This window comes from Ranitomeya variabilis, chromosome 6 (assembly GCF_051348905.1).
Source record: "Ranitomeya variabilis isolate aRanVar5 chromosome 6, aRanVar5.hap1, whole genome shotgun sequence".
Taxonomy (NCBI): domain Eukaryota; kingdom Metazoa; phylum Chordata; class Amphibia; order Anura; family Dendrobatidae; genus Ranitomeya; species Ranitomeya variabilis.
In genome coordinates, this window is record NC_135237.1 from 583,193,113 (window position 1) to 583,217,678 (window position 24,566).

The following is a 24,566-nucleotide window of genomic DNA, read 5'->3' on the forward strand; positions in this document are numbered from 1 at the left end:
AGTCTCCTCACTTTCACCAATATGTGAAGAACCGCACCTCGCAGCCCTGCTTGACGTCACTAATACATCAGGGATCACACGGTACAGACTCCCTACTTTCACCAATATATGAAGAACCGCACCTCACAGCCTCGCCTGTCCTCACTAATACATCAGGGATCACACGGTACAGTCTCCACACTTTCACCAATATATGAAGAACCGCACCTCACAGCCCCGCCTGACATCACTAATACATCAGGGATCACACAGTACAGTCTCCCCACTTTCACCAATATGAGAAAAACCGCACCTCACAGCCCGGCCTGACGTCACTAATACATCAGGGATCACACAGTACAGTCTCCCCACTTTCACCAATATGAGAAGAACCGCACCTCACAGCCCGCCTGACGTCACTAATACATCAGGGATCACACAGTACAGTCTCCGCACTTTCACCAATATGAGAAGAACCGCACCTCACAGCCCCGCCTAACCTCACTAATACATCGGGGATCACACAGTACAGTCTCCATACTTTCACCAATATGAGAAGAACCGCACTTCACAGCCCCGCCTGACGTCACTAATACATCAGGGATCACACGGTACAGTCTCCTCACTTTCACTAATATGTGAAGAACCGCACCTCACAGCCCCGCCTGACCTCACTAATACATCAGGGATCACACAGTACAGTCTCCTCACTTTCACTAATATGTGAAGAACCGCACCTCACAGCCCCGCCTGACGTCACTAATACATCAGGGATCACACAATAAAGTCTCCTCACTTTCACCAATATATGAAGAACCGCACCTCACAGCCCGCCTGATGTCACCAATACATCAAGGATCACACGGTACAGTCTCCGCACTTTCACCAATATGTGAAGAACCGCACCTCACAGCCCCGCCTGACGTCACTAATACATCAGGGATCACACAGTACAGTCTCCGCACTTTCACCAATATGTGAAGAACCGCACCTCACAGCCCCGCCTGACCTCACTAATATATCAGGGATTACACGGTACAGTCTCCGCACTTTCACCAATATGAAAAGAACCGCACCTCACAGCCCCGCCTGACGTCACTAATACATCAGGGATCACACGGTACAATCTCCACCATCTCACCAATATGTGAAGAACCGCACCTCACAGCCCTGCCTGACATTACTAATACATCAGGAATCACAGAGTACAGTCTCCGCACTTTCACCAATATGTGAAGAACCGCACCTCACAGCCCTGCCTGACGTCACTAATACATCAGGGATCACACAGTACAGTCTCCCCACTTTCACCAATATGTGAAGAACCGCACCTCACAGCCCCGCCTGATGTCACTAATACATTAGGGATCACACAGTACAGTCTCCCTACTTTCACCAATATGTGAAGAACCGCACCTCACAGCCCCGACTGACATCACTAATACATCAGGGATCACATTGTACAGTCTACTCACTTTCACCAATATGAGTAGAACCGCACCTCACAGCCCCGCCTGACGTCACTAATACATCAGAGATCACACGGTACAGTCTCCACACTTTCACCAATATGTGAAGAACCGCACCTCACAGCCCCGCCTGACCTCACTAATACATCAGGGATCACACAGTACAGTCTCCCCACTTTCACCAATATGTGAAGAACCGCACCTCACAGCCCCGCCTGACGTCACTAATACATCAGGGATCACACAGTACAGTCTCCCTACTTTCACCAATATGTGAAGAACCGCACCTCACAGCCCCGCCTGACGTCACTAATACATCAGAGATCACACGGTACAGTCTCCTCACTTTCACCAATATGTGAAGAACCGCACCTCACAGCCCCGCCTGACGTCACTAATACATCAGGGATCACACGGTACAATCTCTACCATCTCACCAATATGTGAAGAACCGCACCTCACAGCCCCGCCTGACGTCACTAATACATCAGGGATCACACGGTACAGTCTCCGCACTTTCACCAATATGAGAAGAACCGCACCTCACAGCCCCGCCTGACGTCACTAATACATCAGGGATCACACGGTACAATCTCTACCATCTCACCAATATGTGAAGAACCGCACCTCACAGCCCCGCCTGACGTCACTAATACATCAGGGATCACACGGTACAGTCTCCGCACTTTCACCAATATGTGAAGAACCGCACCTCACAGCCCCGCCTGACCTCACTAATACATCAGGGATCACACAGTACAGTCTCCCTACTTTCACCAATATGTGAAGAACCGCACCTCACAGCCCCGCCTGACATCACTAATACATCAGGGATCACACAGTACAGTCTCCCTACTTTCACCAATATATGAAGAACCGCACCTCACAGCCCCGCCTGACGTCACTAATACATCAGGGATCACACAGTACAGTCTCCCTACTTTCACCAATATATGAAGAACCGCACCTCACAGCCCGCCTGATGTCACCAATACATCAGGGATCACACAGTAAAGTCTCCTCACTTTCACCAATATGTGAAGAACCGCACCTCACAGCCCCGCCTGACCTCACTAATACATCAGGGATCACACGGTACAGTCTCCCTACTTTCACCAATATGTGAAGAACCGCACCTCACAGCCCCGCCTGACCTCACTAATATATCGGGGATCACACAGTACAGTCTCCCTACTTTCACCAATATGTGAAGAACCGCACCTCACAGCCCCGCCTGACCTCACTAATACATCGGGGATCACACAGTACAGTCTCCCTACTTTCACCAATATGAGAAGAACCGCACTTCACAGCCCCGCCTGACCTCACTAATACATCGGGGATCACACAGTACAGTCTCCCTACTTTCACCAATATGAGAAGAACCGCACCTCACAGCCCCGCCTGACGTCACTAATACATCAGGGATCACACAGTACAGTCTCCGCACTTTCACCAATATGTGAAGAACCGCACCTCACAGCCCCGCCTGACCTCACTAATATATCAGGGATTACACGGTACAGTCTCCGCACTTTCACCAATATGAAAAGAACCGCACCTCACAGCCCCGCCTGACGTCACTAATACATCAGGGATCACACGGTACAATCTCCACCATCTCAACAATATGTGAAGAACCGCACCTCACAGCCCTGCCTGACATTACTAATACATCAGGAATCACAGAGTACAGTCTCCGCACTTTCACCAATATGTGAAGAACCGCACCTCACAGCCCTGCCTGACGTCACTAATACATCAGGGATCACACAGTACAGTCTCCCCACTTTCACCAATATGTGAAGAACCGCACCTCACAGCCCCGCCTGATGTCACTAATACATTAGGGATCACACAGTACAGTCTCCCTACTTTCACCAATATGTGAAGAACCGCACCTCACAGCCCCGCCTGACATCACTAATACATCAGGGATCACATTGTACAGTCTACTCACTTTCACCAATATGAGTAGAACCGCACCTCACAGCCCCGCCTGACGTCACTAATACATCAGAGATCACACGGTACAGTCTCCACACTTTCACCAATATGTGAAGAACCGCACCTCACAGCCCCGCCTGACCTCACTAATACATCAGGGATCACACAGTACAGTCTCCCCACTTTCACCAATATGTGAAGAACCGCACCTCACAGCCCCGCCTGACGTCACTAATACATCAGGGATCACACAGTACAGTCTCCCTACTTTCACCAATATGTGAAGAACCGCACCTCACAGCCCCGCCTGACATCACTAATATATCAGGGATCACACAGTACAGTCTCCCTACTTTCACCAATATGAGAAGAACCGCACCTCACAGCCCCGCCTGATGTCACCAATACATCAGGGATCACACAGTACAGTCTCCGCACTTTCACCAATATGAGAAGAACCGCACCTCACAGCCCCGCCTAACCTCACTAATACATCGGGGATCACACAGTACAGTCTCCCTACTTTCACCAATATGAGAAGAACCGCACTTCACAGCCCCGCCTGACGTCACTAATACATCAGGGATCACATGGTACAGTCTCCTCACTTTCACTAATATGTGAAGAACCGCACCTCACAGCCCCGCCTGACCTCACTAATACATCAGGGATCACACAGTACAGTCTCCTCACTTTCACTAATATGTGAAGAACCGCACCTCACAGCCCCGCCTGACGTCACTAATACATCAGGGATCACACAATAAAGTCTCCTCACTTTCACCAATATATGAAGAACCGCACCTCACAGCCCCGCCTGACGTCACTAATACATCAGGGATCACACAGTACAGTCTCCCTACTTTCACCAATATGTGAAGAACCGCACCTCACAGCCCCGCCTGACGTCACTAATACATCAGAGATCACACGGTACAGTCTCCTCACTTTCACCAATATGTGAAGAACCGCACCTCACAGCCCCGCCTGACGTCACTAATACATCAGGGATCACACGGTACAATCTCTACCATCTCACCAATATGTGAAGAACCGCACCTCACAGCCCCGCCTGACGTCACTAATACATCAGGGATCACACGGTACAGTCTCCGCACTTTCACCAATATGAGAAGAACCGCACCTCACAGCCCCGCCTGACGTCACTAATACATCAGGGATCACACGGTACAATCTCTACCATCTCACCAATATGTGAAGAACCGCACCTCACAGCCCCGCCTGACGTCACTAATACATCAGGGATCACACGGTACAGTCTCCGCACTTTCACCAATATGTGAAGAACCGCACCTCACAGCCCCGCCTGACCTCACTAATACATCAGGGATCACACAGTACAGTCTCCCTACTTTCACCAATATGTGAAGAACCGCACCTCACAGCCCCGCCTGACATCACTAATACATCAGGGATCACACAGTACAGTCTCCCTACTTTCACCAATATATGAAGAACCGCACCTCACAGCCCCGCCTGACGTCACTAATACATCAGGGATCACACAGTACAGTCTCCCTACTTTCACCAATATATGAAGAACCGCACCTCACAGCCCGCCTGATGTCACCAATACATCAGGGATCACACAGTAAAGTCTCCTCACTTTCACCAATATGTGAAGAACCGCACCTCACAGCCCCGCCTGACCTCACTAATACATCAGGGATCACACGGTACAGTCTCCCTACTTTCACCAATATGTGAAGAACCGCACCTCACAGCCCCGCCTGACCTCACTAATATATCGGGGATCACACAGTACAGTCTCCCTACTTTCACCAATATGTGAAGAACCGCACCTCACAGCCCCGCCTGACCTCACTAATACATCGGGGATCACACAGTACAGTCTCCCTACTTTCACCAATATGAGAAGAACCGCACTTCACAGCCCCGCCTGACCTCACTAATACATCGGGGATCACACAGTACAGTCTCCCTACTTTCACCAATATGAGAAGAACCGCACCTCACAGCCCCGCCTGACGTCACTAATACATCAGGGATCACACAGTACAGTCTCCGCACTTTCACCAATATGTGAAGAACCGCACCTCACAGCCCCGCCTGACCTCACTAATATATCAGGGATTACACGGTACAGTCTCCGCACTTTCACCAATATGAAAAGAACCGCACCTCACAGCCCCGCCTGACGTCACTAATACATCAGGGATCACACGGTACAATCTCCACCATCTCAACAATATGTGAAGAACCGCACCTCACAGCCCTGCCTGACATTACTAATACATCAGGAATCACAGAGTACAGTCTCCGCACTTTCACCAATATGTGAAGAACCGCACCTCACAGCCCTGCCTGACGTCACTAATACATCAGGGATCACACAGTACAGTCTCCCCACTTTCACCAATATGTGAAGAACCGCACCTCACAGCCCCGCCTGATGTCACTAATACATTAGGGATCACACAGTACAGTCTCCCTACTTTCACCAATATGTGAAGAACCGCACCTCACAGCCCCGCCTGACATCACTAATACATCAGGGATCACATTGTACAGTCTACTCACTTTCACCAATATGAGTAGAACCGCACCTCACAGCCCCGCCTGACGTCACTAATACATCAGAGATCACACGGTACAGTCTCCACACTTTCACCAATATGTGAAGAACCGCACCTCACAGCCCCGCCTGACCTCACTAATACATCAGGGATCACACAGTACAGTCTCCCCACTTTCACCAATATGTGAAGAACCGCACCTCACAGCCCCGCCTGACGTCACTAATACATCAGGGATCACACAGTACAGTCTCCCTACTTTCACCAATATGTGAAGAACCGCACCTCACAGCCCCGCCTGACATCACTAATATATCAGGGATCACACAGTACAGTCTCCCTACTTTCACCAATATGAGAAGAACCGCACCTCACAGCCCCGCCTGATGTCACCAATACATCAGGGATCACACAGTACAGTCTCCGCACTTTCACCAATATGAGAAGAACCGCACCTCACAGCCCCGCCTAACCTCACTAATACATCGGGGATCACACAGTACAGTCTCCCTACTTTCACCAATATGAGAAGAACCGCACTTCACAGCCCCGCCTGACGTCACTAATACATCAGGGATCACATGGTACAGTCTCCTCACTTTCACTAATATGTGAAGAACCGCACCTCACAGCCCCGCCTGACCTCACTAATACATCAGGGATCACACAGTACAGTCTCCTCACTTTCACTAATATGTGAAGAACCGCACCTCACAGCCCCGCCTGACGTCACTAATACATCAGGGATCACACAATAAAGTCTCCTCACTTTCACCAATATATGAAGAACCGCACCTCACAGCCCGCCTGATGTCACCAATACATCAAGGATCACACGGTACAGTCTCCGCACTTTCACCAATATGTGAAGAACCGCACCTCACAGCCCTGCCTAACCTCACTAATATATCAGGGATTACACGGTACAGTCTCCGCACTTTCACCAATATGAAAAGAACCGCACCTCACAGCCCCGCCTGACGTCACTAATACATCAGGGATCACACGGTACAATCTCCACCATCTCACCAATATGTGAAGAACCGCACCTCACAGCCCTGCCTGACATCACTAATACATCAGGAATCACAGAGTACAGTCTCCGCACTTTCACCAATATGTGAAGAACCGCACCTCACAGCCCTGCCTGACGTCACTAATACATCAGGGATCACACGGTACAATCTCCACCATCTCACCAATATGTGAAGAACCGCACCTCACAGCCCCGCCTGACGTCACTAATACATCAGGGATCACACGGTACAATCTCCACCATCTCACCAATATGTGAAGAACCGCACCTCACAGCCCTGCCTGACATCACTAATACATCAGGAATCACAGAGTACAGTCTCCGCACTTTCACCAATATGTGAAGAACCGCACCTCACAGCCCTGCCTGACATCACTAATACATCAGGAATCACAGAGTACAGTCTCCGCACTTTCACCAATATGTGAAGAACCGCACCTCACAGCCCTGCCTGACGTCACTAATACATCAGGGATCACACAGTACAGTCTCCCCACTTTCACCAATATGTGAAGAACCGCACCTCACAGCCCCGCCTGACATCACTAATACATCAGGGATCACACTGTACAGTCTACTCACTTTCACCAATATGAGTAGAACCGCACCTCACAGCCCCGCCTGACGTCACTAATACATCAGGGATCACACGGTACAGTCTCCACACTTTCACCAATATGTGAAGAACCGCACCTCACAGCCCCGCCTGACCTCACTAATACATCAGGGATCACACAGTACAGTCTCCCCACTTTCACCAATATGTGAAGAACCGCACCTCACAGCCCCGCCTGACGTCACTAATACATCAGGGATCACACAGTACAGTCTCCCTACTTTCACCAATATGTGAAGAACCGCACCTCACAGCCCCGCCTGGCATCACTAATATATCAGGGATCACACAGTACAGTCTCCCTACTTTCACCAATATGAGAAGAACCGCACCTCACAGCCCCGCCTGACGTCACTAATACATCAGGGATCACACAGTAAAGTCTCCTCACTTTCACCAATATATGAAGAACCGCACCTCACAGCCCGCCTGATGTCACCAATGCATCAGGGATCACACGGTACAGTCTCCGCACTTTCACCAATATGTGAAGAACTGCACCTCACAGCCCCGCCTGACCTCACTAATACATCAGGGATCACACGGTACAGTCTCCCTACTTTCACCAATATGTGAAGAACCGCACCTCACAGCCCCGCCTGACCTCACTAATACATCAGGGATCACACAGTACAGTCTCCTCACTTTCACCAATATGTGAAGAACCGCACCTCGCAGCCCTGCTTGACGTCACTAATACATCAGGGATCACACGGTACAGACTCCCTACTTTCACCAATATATGAAGAACCGCACCTCACAGCCTCGCCTGACCTAATACATCAGGGATCACACGGTACAGTCTCCCCACTTTCACCAATATGTGAAGAACCGCACCTCACAGCCCCGCCTGACCTCACTAATACATCAGGGATCACACGGTACAGTCTCCCCACTTTCACCAATATGAGAAGAACCGCACCTCACAGCCTGCCTGACGTCACTAATACATCAGGGATCACACAGTACAGTCTCCGCACTTTCACCAATATGAGAAGAAATGCACCTCACAGCCCCGCCTAACCTCACTAATACATCGGGGATCACACAGTACAGTCTCCATACTTTCACCAATATGAGAAGAACCGCACTTCACAGCCCCGCCTGACGTCACTAATACATCAGGGATCACACGGTACAGTCTCCTCACTTTCACTAATATGTGAAGAACCGCACCTCACAGCCCCGCCTGACCTCACTAATACATCAGGGATCACACAGTACAGTCTCCTCACTTTCACTAATATGTGAAGAACCGCACCTCACAGCCCCGCCTGACGTCACTAATACATCAGGGATCACACAATAAAGTCTCCTCACTTTCACCAATATATGAAGAACCGCACCTCACAGCCCGCCTGATGTCACCAATACATCAAGGATCACACGGTACAGTCTCCGCACTTTCACCAATATGTGAAGAACCGAACCTCACAGCCCCGCCTGACGTCACTAATACATCAGGGATCACACAGTACAGTCTCCGCACTTTCACCAATATGTGAAGAACCGCACCTCACAGCCCTGCCTGACCTCACTAATATATCAGGGATTACACGGTACAGTCTCCGCACTTTCACCAATATGAAAAGAACTGCACCTCACAGCCCCGCCTGACGTCACTAACACATCAGGGATCACACGGTACAATCTCCACCATCTCACCAATATGTGAAGAACCGCACCTCACAGCCCTGCCTGACATTACTAATACATCAGGAATCACAGAGTACAGTCTCCGCACTTTCACCAATATGTGAAGAACCGCACCTCACAGCCCTGCCTGACGTCACTAATACATCAGGGATCACACAGTACAGTCTCCCCACTTTCACCAATATGTGAAGAACCGCACCTCACAGCCCCGCCTGATGTCTCTAATACATTAGGGATCACACAGTACAGTCTCCCTACTTTCACCAATATGTGAAGAACCGCACCTCACAGCCCCGCCTGACATCACTAATACATCAGGGATCACATTGTACAGTCTACTCACTTTCACCAATATGAGTAGAACCGCACCTCACAGCCCCGCCTGACGTCACTAATACATCAGAGATCACACGGTACAGTCTCCACACTTTCACCAATATGTGAAGAACCGCACCTCACAGCCCCGCCTGACCTCACTAATACATCAGGGATCACACAGTACAGTCTCCCCACTTTCACCAATATGTGAAGAACCGCACCTCACAGCCCCGCCTGACGTCACTAATACATCAGGGATCACACAGTACAGTCTCCCTACTTTCACCAATATGTGAAGAACCGCACCTCACAGCCCCGCCTGACATCACTAATATATCAGGGATCACACAGTACAGTCTCCCTACTTTCACCAATATGAGAAGAACCGCACCTCACAGCCCCGCCTGACGTCACTAATACATCAGGGATCACACAGTAAAGTCTCCTCACTTTCACCAATATATGAAAAACCGCACCTCACAGCCCGCCTGATGTCACCAATACATCAGGGATCACACGGTACAGTCTCCACCATCTCACCAATATGTGAAGAACCGCACCTCACAGCCCTGCCTGACATCACTAATACATCAGGAATCACAGAGTACAGTCTCCCCACTTTCACCAATATGTGAAGAACCGCACCTCACAGCCCCGCCTGATGTCACTAATACATTAGGGATCACACAGTACAGTCTCCCTACTTTCACCAATATGTGAAGAACCGCACCTCACAGCCCCGCCTGACATCACTAATACATCAGGGATCACACTGTACAGTCTACTCACTTTCACCAATATGAGTAGAACCGCACCTCACAGCCCCGCCTGACATCACTAATACATCAGGGATCACACGGTACAGTCTCCGCACTTTCACCAATATGTGAAGAACCGCACCTCACAGCCCCGCCTGACCTCACTAATACATCAGGGATCACACAGTACAGTCTACCCACTTTCACCAATATGTGAAGAACCGCACCTCACAGCCCCGCCTGACGTCACTAATACATCAGGGATCACACGGTACAGCCTCCCTACTTTCACCAATATATGAAGAACCGCACCTCACAGCCTCGCCTGACCTCACTAATACATCAGGGATCACATGGTACAGTCTCCCCACTTTCATTAATATGTGAAGAACCGCACCTCACAGCCCCGCCTGACCTCACTAATACATCAGGGATCACACGGTACAGTCTCCCCACTTTCACCAATATGTGAAGAACCGCACCTCACAGCCCCGCCTGACCTCACTAATACATTGGGGATCACACAGTACAGTCTCCCTACTTTCACCAACATGTGAAGAATCGCACCTCACAGCCCTGCCTGATGTCACTAATACATCAGGGATCACACGGTACAGTCTCCCCACTTTCACCAATATGAGAAGAACCGCACCTCACAGCCCGCCTGACGTCACTAATACATCAGGGATCACACAGTACAGTCTCCCCACTTTCACCAATATGAGAAGAAATGCACCTCACAGCCCCGCCTAACCTCACTAATACATCGGGGATCACACAGTACAGTCTCCCTACTTTCACCAATATGAGAAGAACCGCACTTCACAGCCCCGCCTGACGTCACTAATACATCAGGGATCACACGGTACAGTCTCCTCACTTTCACTAATATGTGAAGAACCGCACCTCACAGCCCCGCCTGACCTCACTAATACATCAGGGATCACACAGTACAGTCTCCTCACTTTCACTAATATGTGAAGAACCGCACCTCACAGCCCCGCCTGACGTCACTAATACATCAGGGATCACACAATAAAGTCTCCTCACTTTCACCAATATATGAAGAACCGCACCTCACAGCCCGCCTGATGTCACCAATACATCAAGGATCACACGGTACAGTCTCCGCACTTTCACCAATATGTGAAGAACCGCACCTCACAGCCCCGCCTGACCTCACTAATATATCAGGGATCACACAGTACAGTCTCCCTACTTTCACCAATATGTGAAGAACCGCACCTCACAGCCCCGCCTGATGTCACTAATACATTAGGGATCACACAGTACAGTCTCCCTACTTTCACCAATATGTGAAGAACCGCACCTCACAGCCCCGCCTGACCTCACTAATACATCGGGGATCACACAGTACAGTCTCCCTACTTTCACCAACATGTGAAGAACAGCACCTCACAGCCCTGCCTGACGTCACTAATACATTGGGGATCACACAGTACAGTCTCCTCACTTTCACCAATATGTGAAGAACCGCACCTCGCAGCCCTGCTTGACGTCACTAATACATCAGGGATCACACGGTACAGTCTCCCTACTTTCACCAATATATGAAGAACCGCACCTCACAGCCTCGCCTGACCTCACTAATACATCAGGGATCACATGGTACAGTCTCCCCACTTTCATTAATATGTGAAGAACCGCACCTCACAGCCCCGCCTGACCTCACTAATACATCAGGGATCACACGGTACAGTCTCCCCACTTTCACCAATATGTGAAGAACCGCACCTCACAGCCCCGCCTGACCTCACTAATACATCGGGGATCACACAGTACAGTCTCCCTACTTTCACCAACATGTGAAGAACAGCACCTCACAGCCCTGCCTGACGTCACTAATACATTGGGGATCACACAGTACAGTCTCCCTACTTTCACCAACATGTGAAGAATCGCACCTCACAGCCATGCCTGATGTCACTAATACATCAGGGATCACACGGTACAGTCTCCCCACTTTCACCAACATGTGAAGGACCGCACCTCACAGCCCCGCCTGACGTCACTAATACATCAGGGATCACACGGTACAGTCTCCCCACTTTCACCAACATGTGAAGAACCGCACCTCACAGCCCCGCCTGACCTCACTAATACATCAGGGATCACAGGGTACAGTCTCCCTACTTTAACCAACATGTGAAGAACCGCACCTCACAGCCCGGCCTGACGTCACTAATACATCAGGGATCACACAGGACAGTCTCCCTACTTTCACCAACATGTGAAGAACAGCACCTCACAGCCCCGCCTGACGTCACTAATATATGAGGGATCATACGGTACAGTCTCCCTACTTTCACCAATATGTGAAGAACCGCACCTCACAGCCCCGCCTGACGTCACTAATACATCAGGGATCACACGGTACAGTCTCCCTACTTTCACCAATATGTGAAGAACCGCACCTCACAGCCCCGCCTGACGTCACCAATACATCAGGAATCACACGGTACAGTCTCCCTACTTTCACCAACATGTGAAGAATCGCACCTCACAGCCCTGCCTGATGTCACTAATACATCAGGGATCACACGGTACAGTCTCCCTACTTTCACCAACATGTGAAGAACCGCACCTCACAGCCCTGCTTGACGTCACCAATACATCAGGGATCACACAGTACAGTCTCCGCACTTTCACCAATATGTGAAGAACCGCACCTCACAGCCCCGCCTGACGTCACTAATACATCAGGAATCACACGGTACAGTCTCCCTACTTTCACCAACAAGTGAAGAACCGCACCTCACAGCCCGGCCTGACCTCACTAATATATCAGGGATCATACGGTACAGTCTCCCTACTTTCACCAATATGTGAAGAACCGCACCTCACAGCCCCGCCTGACGTCACTAATACATCAGGGATCACACGGTACAGTCTCCCTACTTTCACCAATATGTGAAGAACCGCACCTCACAGCCCCGCCTGACGTCACCAATACATCAGGAATCACACGGTACAGTCTCCCCACTTTCACCAATATATGAAGAACCGCACCTCACAGCCCTGCCTGACCTCACTAATATATCAGGGATCACACAGTACAGTCTCCCTACTTTCACCAATATGTGAAGAACCGCACCTCACAGCCCCGCCTGACGTCACTAATATATCAGGGATCACACGGTACAGTCTCCCCACTTTCACCAATATATGAAGAACCGCACCTCACAGCCCGCCTGACGTCACTAATACATCAGGGATCACACAGTACAGTCTCCCTACTTTCACCAATATGTGAAGAACCGCACCTCACAGCCCCGCCTGACCTCACTAATATATCAGGGATCACACGGTACAGTCTCCCCACTTTCACCAATATATGAAGAATCGCACCTCACAGCCCCGCCTGACGTCACTAATATATCAGGGATCACACGGTACAGTCTCCCCACTTTCACCAATATATGAAGAACCGCACCTCACAGCCCCGCCTGACGTCACTAATACATCAGGGATCACACGGTACAGTCTCCCCACTTTCACCAATATGTGAAGAACCGCACCTCACAGCCCCGCCTGACGTCACTAATACATCAGGGATCACACGGTACAGTCTCCCTACTTTCACCAATATATGAAGAATCGCACCTCACAGCCCCGCCTGACGTCACTAATACATCAGGGATCACACGGTACAGTCTCCCCACTTTCACCAACATGTGAAGGACCGCACCTCACAGCCCCGCCTGACGTCACTAATACATCAGGGATCACAGGGTACAGTCTCCCCACTTTCACCAACATGTGAAGAATCGCACCTCACAGCCCCGCCTGACATCACTAATACATCAGGGATCACACGGTACAGTCTCCCCACTTTCACCAACATGTGAAGGACCGCACCTCACAGCCCCGCCTGACGTCACTAATACATCAGGGATCACAGGGTACAGTCTCCCCACTTTCACCAACATGTGAAGAATCGCACCTCACAGCCCCGCCTGACATCACTAATACATCAGGGATCACACGGTACAGTCTCCCCACTTTCACCAACATGTGAAGGACCGCACCTCACAGCCCCGCCTGACGTCACTAATACATCAGGGATCACACGGTACAGTCTCCCCACTTTCACCAACATGTGAAGGACCGCACCTCACAGCCCCGCCTGACGTCACTAATACATCAGGGATCACACGGTACAGTCTCCGCACTTTCACCAATATGTGAAGAATCGCACCTCACAGCCCCGCCTGACATCACTAATACATCAGGGATCACACGGTACAGTCTCCCCACTTTCACCAACATGTGAAGGACCGCACCTCACAGCCCCGCCTGACGTCACTAATACATCAGGGATCACAGGGTACAGTCTCCCCACTTTCACCAACATGTGAAGGACCGCACCTCACAGCCCCGCCTGACGTCACTAATATATCAGGGATCACACAGTACAGTCTCCCCACTTTCACCAATATGAGAAGAACCGCACCTCACAGCCCCGCCTGACCTCACTAATACATCAGGGATCACACGGTACAGTCTCCCCACTTTCACCAATATATGAAGAACCGCACCTCACAGCCCCGCCTGACGTCACTAATACATCAGGGATCACACGGTACAGTCTCCGCACTTTCACCAATATGTGAAGAATCGCACCTCACAGCCCCGCCTGACATCACTAATACATCAGGGATCACACGGTACAGTCTCCCTACTTTCACCAACATGTGAAGGACCGCACCTCACAGCCCCGCCTGACGTCACTAATACATCAGGGATCACACGGTACAGTCTCCCCACTTTCACCAATATATGAAGAATCGCACCTCACAGCCCCGCCTGACATCACTAATACATCAGGGATCACACGGTACAGTCTCCCCACTTTCACCAATATGTGAAGAACCGCACCTCACAGCCCCGCCTGACGTCACTAATACATCAGGGATCACACGGTACAGTCTCCCCACTTTCACCAATATATGAAGAATCGCACCTCACAACCCCGCCTGACCTCACTAATACATCAGGGATCACACGGTACAGTCTCCGCACTTTCACCAATATGTGAAGAATCGCACCTCACAGCCCCGCCTGACATCACTAATACATCAGGGATCACACGGTACAGTCTCCCCACTTTCACCAACATGTGAAGGACCGCACCTCACAGCCCCGCCTGATGTCACTAATACATCAGGGATCACACGGTACAGTCTCCGCACTTTCACCAATATATGAAGAACCGCACCTCACAGCCCGCCTGATGTCACCAATACATCAGGGATCACACAGTAAAGTCTCCTCACTTTCACCAATATGTGAAGGACCGCACCTCACAGCCCCGCCTGATGTCACTAATACATCAGGGATCACATGGTACAGTCTCCCCACTTTCACCAACATGTGAAGAATCGCACCTCACAGCCCCGCCTGACGTCACTAATACATCAGGGATCACAGGGTACAGTCTCCTCACTTTCACAGAACTCCACCCCCGCCTCCCCGCACCTCACAATGGGGCAGTGGATGCGTTGAAAAACATCTTCCTCTGCCCCCGTTTTGCGGCGCATTCACTGCTAGCGTCGGTACGTCGCAACGACGCAATTCATCGTGCGTCGTATGACGCTAGTGTGAAAGTAGCCTAAGTCACATGTTGAGTTAGTTGATGCTGTGTTTTGGGAAGGATGAGGATCTGCAGCTGCGGCCAGGTCCTGTGTCATGAATGGAGCTGAAAGATCTTTGGCCACATGGGACAGATGTCTTACGGCCCAACTGGATTTGAGGACCAAATCTAGAGATTGTTGTTACGCATTCCTTGGCATTGGATTACCCGGTGGTGCCCCCGGATTTGTCCCTTTTGTGTGGTCACCTTGCAGACTCTAAAGAATCTATGTTTGTTGTTATAATTTCCCCGTCTCAATAAAAGTTGTTGGATTGTTCACCGGCCATCTGCCCCTGCCTGCTCTGTCATGCACCCCGTCACAGTCACCAGGGATCACCCGGCACAGTCTCCCCACTTTCACCAACATGACATTCCGCCCCCCCTGGGACTATGCAATTACAGCTTGGCACATTTTTACACAGACACCCCTCTCCACATGGGCACAGGGAGACAACCGCCGCATGGCATCACACTCGCTCACAACCCTGACAGGCTGAGAGACCCCATTCACTAGCACCAGTGTAATAGAGCCTTGCCAGCACAGTAGGACTGCCAGCAGTCCCTCATTAGATATAAGCTTGGTCCGTTCACATGGTTAAAACTGAGCCAAACTCCAGCCCCATGTGAGGTTAAACCGAGAATACGCACGTGTGGATTCGTGGATCAAGATAAAAGAGTAGCCCAGGGCAAAACTGGATATTTCATTGCCTTAAGGGCACACTAGACAATACAGTATATACACAATGGTTATACAGATTGTGAGATGGCGCTCACTAACGGGCAGGAGAGTACTCGCTTGGCAACGGGATAAATGCAAGCGGGTACGGTTTTTAGCACAAAACAGTCTATCCGGTATATTCAGGTATCATAAACCACAACCATGAACAGTTCATTACATCACTTCATATACGGCTTCATCTCGCAGACACTAAACATGCTGGACCTTACTTTGTCCAGTTGCCATGGGTGACCGCATGCCGCACAGTTCATTAGTTCATAGAACACAATAAGCACCAACAGTCTGTGGACGTACCTTACGGGAACTCCTGCTCCACACGCTGACTCCTTGTCAGGTCTCTCTATCCTCTGGAGAACCTGCCTTATGGGGATCACCAACTTGCCTGGCCAGCACACGTCAGTCAGTTCCAGACCCACTGAAGGACGGTAGCTTCCCCAACACAGTAGCCGTCACCGGCTCTGCAGGTCCTTGGCCTCACCTCACCTCGTGCTCTTCAGTGATCCAGTCCACACACAGGACCTCCCAACACAGAGGCCACTCAGGACAACGGCCTCGCCAGGTGCTCTTCAGGGATCCGGTCCACACTCTGGACCTCCCAACACTCAGGCCTTTCCTCTCACAGGACCTTCCAGCCAACAAGACCGATTCAGGTTCCTTACACATGAACCATGTGACCCACACCCTGGTCACATTACATACTTGTAACCACTCCCATAGGTGGGAGGTGTGTGTGTGGCTAGTCCGACCCTCCAAGCTCTCAAACTAGCCCTGCCAGCCTCCCTCTAAAACAACACAATTACTTGTGGTACTACAGGTCCCAGAACAACCTTACTTCAGACTTACAGCGCAGAGAATCTTCCTCTGCGACACACACACCAGCCATTCACAATAATGCCGGACTTTGTCTCATCACCATAGTTATGCCTGCTGTCACGATATGGTATGAAATATCATATAAGTTTAGTTCTCTTGCTAGCCTGCTGTGGGCTAAGCCCCCCTTCTTGGAGTGATTCTGCGGCAGCTTGTGGCTGCAAATACCTGACTTTCAGCTCACAAGCCCTCATCCCCCGCACCAAGGTATTTACGACCGGCATTTCCTGTAGTGGAAAGTGCCCAGCTTTAACTGGATTAGAAACTTCTAGAATCTTGAAAGTCTTTTGTTCTGTTTTTGGAAGATATTAGGCAAATCGTTTAAGTTAAGACCACGAAAACATATATTTGTAATCTCCATCGAAGGATCTACCCATCACTCTAAACATGAGCTTTTAACTCCATCAGGTGAAGAAGTAGGGATTTCTCTGTAAATATGTATCCCAGATAGGACATATTTGATCTTATTAGAATGCACACGTTAATCCGAGATGAATGCTGGGTTTGATATGACTATGACATGTTCTGGAGCGAAGTTACAGGCATCAGATATATTTAATGCACAGTGAGTAACACTGACGAGGTAGGAGGGGTTGGAAAAGCCAGCCCTTTCTGTGAGGTCACAGACTGTAGGTTTTAAGTTGCTGGCAGACTTTCAGGAGGCAGATTTGAGTTTTTACCTGAAGAGCCCAGAGTGCACGCCCTGATGCACTGGGATAGATGGAAAGTTCCCCTAGCCTGTTGCCTGCAATGCTTTGAACAACTGTAAGTGTTATTTCTCATGTTATTCCCTGTTTTTTTTATAATTACCTTGTACATATTTGCAATTGTCTCTTTTGTAACATCTTTGTAAAATATTTTGATAAAGCACTGCCTACATTTTGTGGGGTATATTATTTCATGCCAGTTCTTTCTCCATGCTCTAAAAACGTACCCTAAGTCTCTGAAGGGAATTACGCTACTGTTTTGGGTTAGCTTCGGACCCGTGTAATCGAAGCTGGTGGCGGCACTACCGTGTGCAGGCCTTTGGGTGTTGTAGCGATTGCGGCTTGATAATTATTGTTCCTGCCTGAGCGGGAGTAGTTTATCGCGTCGCTGCAGCGTGCCCAATAGCCAGTACATAGCAGGCAGCCTTTCTGGCAACTAATTACCCTAGGTGCAGTACCTAACCTGACCTGATAGAAAGGGGGGCGCCAGAGAGCTGCAAGGTTTAAGTGGAACTGTAAGTGGGATACACAAAAATCCCTGCAGTTCGTGGTATATTGAAGAGCAGTGAGATACCTAAAATAAGCCCCTGCTGTAAACTAAAAGGTCCCTAGCCTTGTGTGTGTTTTTTCATCACATTGTGGCAGTGGAGGGATAACTAAGATAAGCCCCCCTGCACATGTGATAGCCGTCTGTTGGTCTAAAGTCACCCCGATCCGTGACATATTGGTGACAGTGGTCAGGAATCCCTGTGGATTTCGTGACCAATTGGTGGCAGTGGTTAAGGGATCGTGACAACTGGTGACAGTCACGGTGTGAGTCGTGACACCTGCACCTGCCATGCATTCCTATGGCCTCAATACGCCTCCATGCGTATTCTGGGGAGACCATGCAGCGCCCCCTACCTGTAACAGGGGTCACTGCATCACTATATACAATGGTCAGAAATGCAAATACAGGTGGTAGTACCGTAAGTATAAGTAGATGATACAAAAGGAAGTTACCAGTTGGATATTAGTTCTCGGTACTGGCAGCCACATGGTAGGTGTGGGGTGCCAGCGATTTCCAGTTTCTTCCAACACAATACACAGAGTGACCTCCCTTAGAAGAGAACAGTGGGCCGCAGCCTCACACGGGCAATTGACCCCTTGTTTGGTCACTCCCTTTCCCGCCCCTGGGATGGTCCAAGCTTCCTTCTCCTTTGGTCTGGTAGCTGAAACTTCAAAACCTATGCTGGATCATAACATCTCAATGGAAGTTAATGATGACGCAGTTTGGGCACCACGGGATCCAGTCGGGACCCAGATATACTTGTAGACCCAACACAGCTTTCCCACCTGGCTTCTACTAGCCATTCTATGTATCTCCACCCCGGGACGCTAGAATGGGTTGAAACCCCAGGGGCGTCCGTCCCATTCCAGATATTTTGAAAATGTAACCGATATATGGCTAGGGCGTACAATAGCTCCATAACTCCTAATGAAATTAGTGCTCCCATCCATTGAGGGAAGAGGGGATTCTATTAAGCAGTTAAGCAGATTGGGCTACCATCAGGGGTTCATCCTACCAGAAAGACCTTTGTACCAGCCAGGCTGCTAGGGGTATGAGTTTTTCCACTTGGAGCTTTTGAAGCTGGACCACCTGCCAAGCTAGGTGCCCCGTCTCAGCTTCACATTTTGAAGGAGGTCTATAAATCTCGGACCAGATATGATACAGCTCATTGCATGCAATTATATCCCCCATCCTCTTCACATCTTCACCAGTACCCCTCCCCTTCTCACCCCGAGGAGTAGCAGTCAGAGAGAGGTCACCCCCCTGAGAGACAGAGGCAAGAGAGAGGGGGCGACCTCCAAGAAGCAGCGACAAGAAAGATGGTGAGCCCCAGCAGAGAGGCAGCAATACGAAAGAGGGAGCTATCCAAGAAAGGGCAGTGGCAAGAGAGCGACGCTCCCCCAGAGAGGAAATCCCCTCCCAAGAGAGGACAAACCCCTCAGGGGCAACGGTAAAATTGAGGAAATCCTACCCCCCTGAGAGGCAGTGACACATGGTGCCCCAACCTCACCCCCAACGGGCAGAGGCAAGAGAGGGTGCCCCCACAACACCCACGAGAGAAGAAGCACGAAAGATGAAAACACTCATTAAGAAGCAACAACAACAGAGGATAGGGTACTTGTCACTAAGAGGCAGTGACAAGAGTGGTTGCCCGCTCGCCCAACTCTCCCCGCGAAGGGCAACGACAAGAGAGGAAATCCTCCAACAGGCAGTGACTAGAGAGGGGGCAAATACAGCAATCTCGGGCACAATTTTCTTGAAGACACAAAATAAATGTAAAATTAAAAACGCTCGTCACCCGGGCGAAGAATGGGTTCAAAAGCTAGTTATAAATATGTTATATACACACGGGGCACATATCCCGCTGGTGCTCACCCCTTTCCCGAGACGTTTCTTGATCTGGTACTTCTGGGAGATGTGGTCCTCCACCTCTGGGCTGCTCATTGTGCTCCCTTCACCGGCACATTCATCAGCTACAGGTGTCGCAAAGTCAGCAATGTCCGGAGAGTCCTGTACACACAGGACCGAAATCAGATCCCCCGACTACAGAGGAGACGGGAAAAAGTCAGCAACAGCACCCCAGCCGCAACAAACTGCCCACCCTACATCCAACTCACAGAGTCCAGACCCCAACCACCACCTGCCGCTATACAGAGGGGTCCGACTCTGTAATCAGTGAACAGGGGTCTGTGTCTCTCTGTAGTCAGTGTACAGGGGTCTGTGTCTCTCTGTAATCAGTGTACAGGGGTCTGTGTCTCTCTGTAATCAGTGTACAGGGGTCTGTGTCTCTCTGTAGTCAGTGTACAGGGGTCTGTGTCTCTCTGTAGTCAGTGTACAGGGGTCTGTATCTCTCTGTAGTCAGTGTGCAGGGGTCTGTGTCTCTCTCTGTAGTCAGTGTGCAGGGGTCTGTGTCTCTCTGTAGTCAGTGTACAGGGGTCTGTATCTCTCTGTAGTCAGTGTACAGGGGTCTGTGTCTCTCTGTAGTCAGTGTACAGGGGTCTGTGTCTCTCTGTAGTCAGTGTACAGGGGTCTGTGTCTCTCTGTAGTCAGTGTACAGGGGTCTGTGTCTCTCTGTAGTCAGTGTACAGGGGTCTGTATCTCTCTGTAGTCAGTGTACAGGGGTCTGTGTCTCTCTGTAATCAGTGTACAGGGGTCTGTGTCTCTCTGTAGTCAGTGTACAGGGGTCTGTGTCTCTCTGTAGTCAGTGTACAGGGGTCTGTATCTCTCTGTAGTCAGTGTACAGGGGTCTGTGTCTCTCTCTGTAGTCAGTGTGCAGGGGTCTGTGTCTCTCTGTAGTCAGTGTACAGGGGTCTGTATCTCTCTGTAGTCAGTGTACAGGGGTCTGTGTCTCTCTGTAGTCAGTGTACAGGGGTCTGTGTCTCTCTGTAGTCAGTGTACAGGGGTCTGTGTCTCTCTGTAGTCAGTGTACAGGGGTCTGTGTCTCTCTGTAGTCAGTGCGCAGGGGTCTGTGTCTCTCTCTGTAGTCAGTGTGCAGGGGTCTGTGTCTCTCTGTAGTCAGTGTACAGGGGTCTGTGTCTCTCTGTAGTCAGTGTACATGGGTCTGTGTCTCTCTGTAGTCAGTGTACAGGGGTCTGTGTCTCTCTGTATTCAGTGTACAGGGGTCTGTGTCTCTCTGTAGTCAGTGTACAGGGGTCTGTGTCTCTCTGTAGTCAGTGTACAGGGGTCTGTGTCTCTCTGTAGTCAGTGTACAGGGGTCTGTGTCTCTCTCTGTAGTCAGTGTACAGGGGTCTGTGTCTCTCTGTAGTCAGTGTACAGGGGTCTGTGTCTCTCTGTAGTCAGTGTACAGCGGTCTGTGTCTCTCTGTAGTCAGTGTACAGGGGTCTGTGTCTCTCTGTAGTCAGTGTACAGGGGTCTGTGTCTCTCTGTAGTCAGTGTACAGGGGTCTGTGTCTCTCTGTAGTCAGTGTACAGGGGTCTGTGTCTCTCTGTAGTCAGTGTACAGGGGTCTGTGTCTCTCTGTAGTCAGTGTACAGGGGTCTGTGTCTCTCTGTAGTCAGTGTACAGGGGTCTGTGTCTCTCTGTAGTCAGTGTACAGGGGTCTGTGTCTCTCTGTAGTCAGTGTACAGCGGTCTGTGTCTCTCTGTAGTCAGTGTACAGGGGTCTGTGTCTCTCTGTAGTCAGTGTACAGGGGTCTGTGTCTCTCTGTAGTCAGTGTACAGGGGTCTGTGTCTCTCTGTAGTCAGTGTACAGGGGTCTGTGTCTCTCTGTAGTCAGTGTACAGGGGTCTGTGTCTCTCTGTAGTCAGTGTACAGGGGTCTGTGTCTCTCTGTAGTCAGTGTACAGGGGTCTGTGTCTCTCTGTAGTCAGTGTACAGGGGTCTGTGTCTCTCTGTAGTCAGTGTACAGGGGTCTGTCTCTCTCTGTAGTCAGTGTGCAGGGGTCTGTGTCTCTCTGTAGTCAGTGTACAGGGGTCTGTATCTCTCTGTAGTCAGTGTACAGAGGTCTGTGTCTCTCTGTAGTCAGTGTACAGCGGTCTGTGTCTCTCTCTGTAGTCAGTGTGCAGGGGTCTGTGTCTCTCTGTAGTCAGTGTGCAGGGGTCTGTGTCTCTCTGTAGTCAGTGTACAGGGGTCTGTGTCTCTCTCTGTAGTCAGTGTACAGGGGTCTGTGTCTCTCTGTAGTCAGTGTACAGGGGTCTGTGTCTCTCTGTAGTCAGTGTACAGGGGTCTGTGTCTCTCTGTAGTCAGTGTACAGGGGTCTGTGTCTCTCTGTAGTCAGTGTACAGGGGTCTGTGTCTCTCTGTAGTCAGTGTACAGGGGTCTGTGTCTCTCTGTAGTCAGTGTACAGGGGTCTGTGTCTCTCTGTAGTCAGTGTACAGGGGTCTGTGTCTCTCTGTAGTCAGTGTACAGGGGTCTGTGTCTCTCTGTATTCAGTGTACAGGGGTCTGTGTCTCTCTGTAGTCAGTGTACAGCGGTCTGTGTCTCTCTCTGTAGTCAGTGTACAGGGGTCTGTGTCTCTCTGTAGTCAGTGTACAGGGGTCTGTGTCTCTCTGTAGTCAGTGTACAGCGGTCTGTGTCTCTCTCTGTAGTCAGTGTGCAGGGGTCTGTGTCTCTCTGTAGTCAGTGTACAGCGGTCTGTGTCTCTCTCTGTAGTCAGTGTGCAGGGGTCTGTGTCTCTCTGTAGTCAGTGTACAGGGGTCTGTGTCTCTCTGTAGTCAGTGTACAGCGGTCTGTGTCTCTCTGTAGTCAGTGTACAGCGGTCTGTGTCTCTCTCTGTAGTCAGTGTGCAGGGGTCTGTGTCTCTCTGTAGTCATTGTACAGGGGTCTGTGTCTCTCTGTAGTCAGTGTACAGGGGTCTGTGTCTCTCTGTAGTCAGTGTACAGTGGTCTGTGTCTCTCTCTGTAGTCAGTGTGCAGGGGTCTGTGTCTCTCTGTAGTCATTGTACAGGGGTCTGTGTCTCTCTGTAGTCAGTGTACAGGGGACTGTGTCTCTCTGTAGTCAGTGTACAGGGGTCTGTGTCTCTCTGTAGTCAGTGTACAGGGGTCTGTGTCTCTCTGTAGTCAGTGTACAGGGGTCTGTGTCTCTCTGTAGTCAGTGTACAGGGGTCTGTGTCTCTCTGTAGTCAGTGTACAGGGGTCTGTGTCTCTCTGTAGTCAGTGTACAGGGGTCTGTGTCTCTCTGTAGTCAGTGTACAGGGGTCTGTGTCTCTCTGTAGTCAGTGTACAGGGGTCTGTCTCTCTCTGTAGTCAGTGTGCAGGGGTCTGTGTCTCTCTGTAGTCAGTGTACAGGGGTCTGTATCTCTCTGTAGTCAGTGTACAGAGGTCTGTGTCTCTCTGTAGTCAGTGTACAGCGGTCTGTGTCTCTCTCTGTAGTCAGTGTGCAGGGGTCTGTGTCTCTCTGTAGTCAGTGTGCAGGGGTCTGTGTCTCTCTGTAGTCAGTGTACAGGGGTCTGTGTCTCTCTCTGTAGTCAGTGTACAGGGGTCTGTGTCTCTCTGTAGTCAGTGTACAGGGGTCTGTGTCTCTCTGTAGTCAGTGTACAGGGGTCTGTGTCTCTCTGTAGTCAGTGTACAGGGGTCTGTGTCTCTCTGTAGTCAGTGTACAGGGGTCTGTGTCTCTCTGTAGTCAGTGTACAGGGGTCTGTGTCTCTCTGTAGTCAGTGTACAGGGGTCTGTGTCTCTCTGTAGTCAGTGTACAGGGGTCTGTGTCTCTCTGTAGTCAGTGTACAGGGGTCTGTGTCTCTCTGTATTCAGTGTAC

At 50.3% G+C, this 24,566-nt stretch overlaps 1 protein-coding gene across 2 annotated transcripts in view; it reads right to left on the bottom strand.

Annotated features, from left to right (window-relative positions):
* Positions 1–24,566, bottom strand: part of MAPK15 (mitogen-activated protein kinase 15) — a 148,603-nt gene that overhangs the window by 117,209 nt on the left and 6,828 nt on the right. Inside the window, exon 2 of one of the 2 annotated variants that reach the window (XM_077268466.1) lies at positions 20,732–20,899. In XM_077268466.1, the coding sequence (XP_077124581.1) occupies positions 20,732–20,800 (69 nt within the window). In that variant the 5' untranslated portion in view covers positions 20,801–20,899. The remainder of the gene's footprint in view (positions 1–20,731; positions 20,900–24,566) is intronic. The other variant, XM_077268465.1, reaches the window with a different exon arrangement.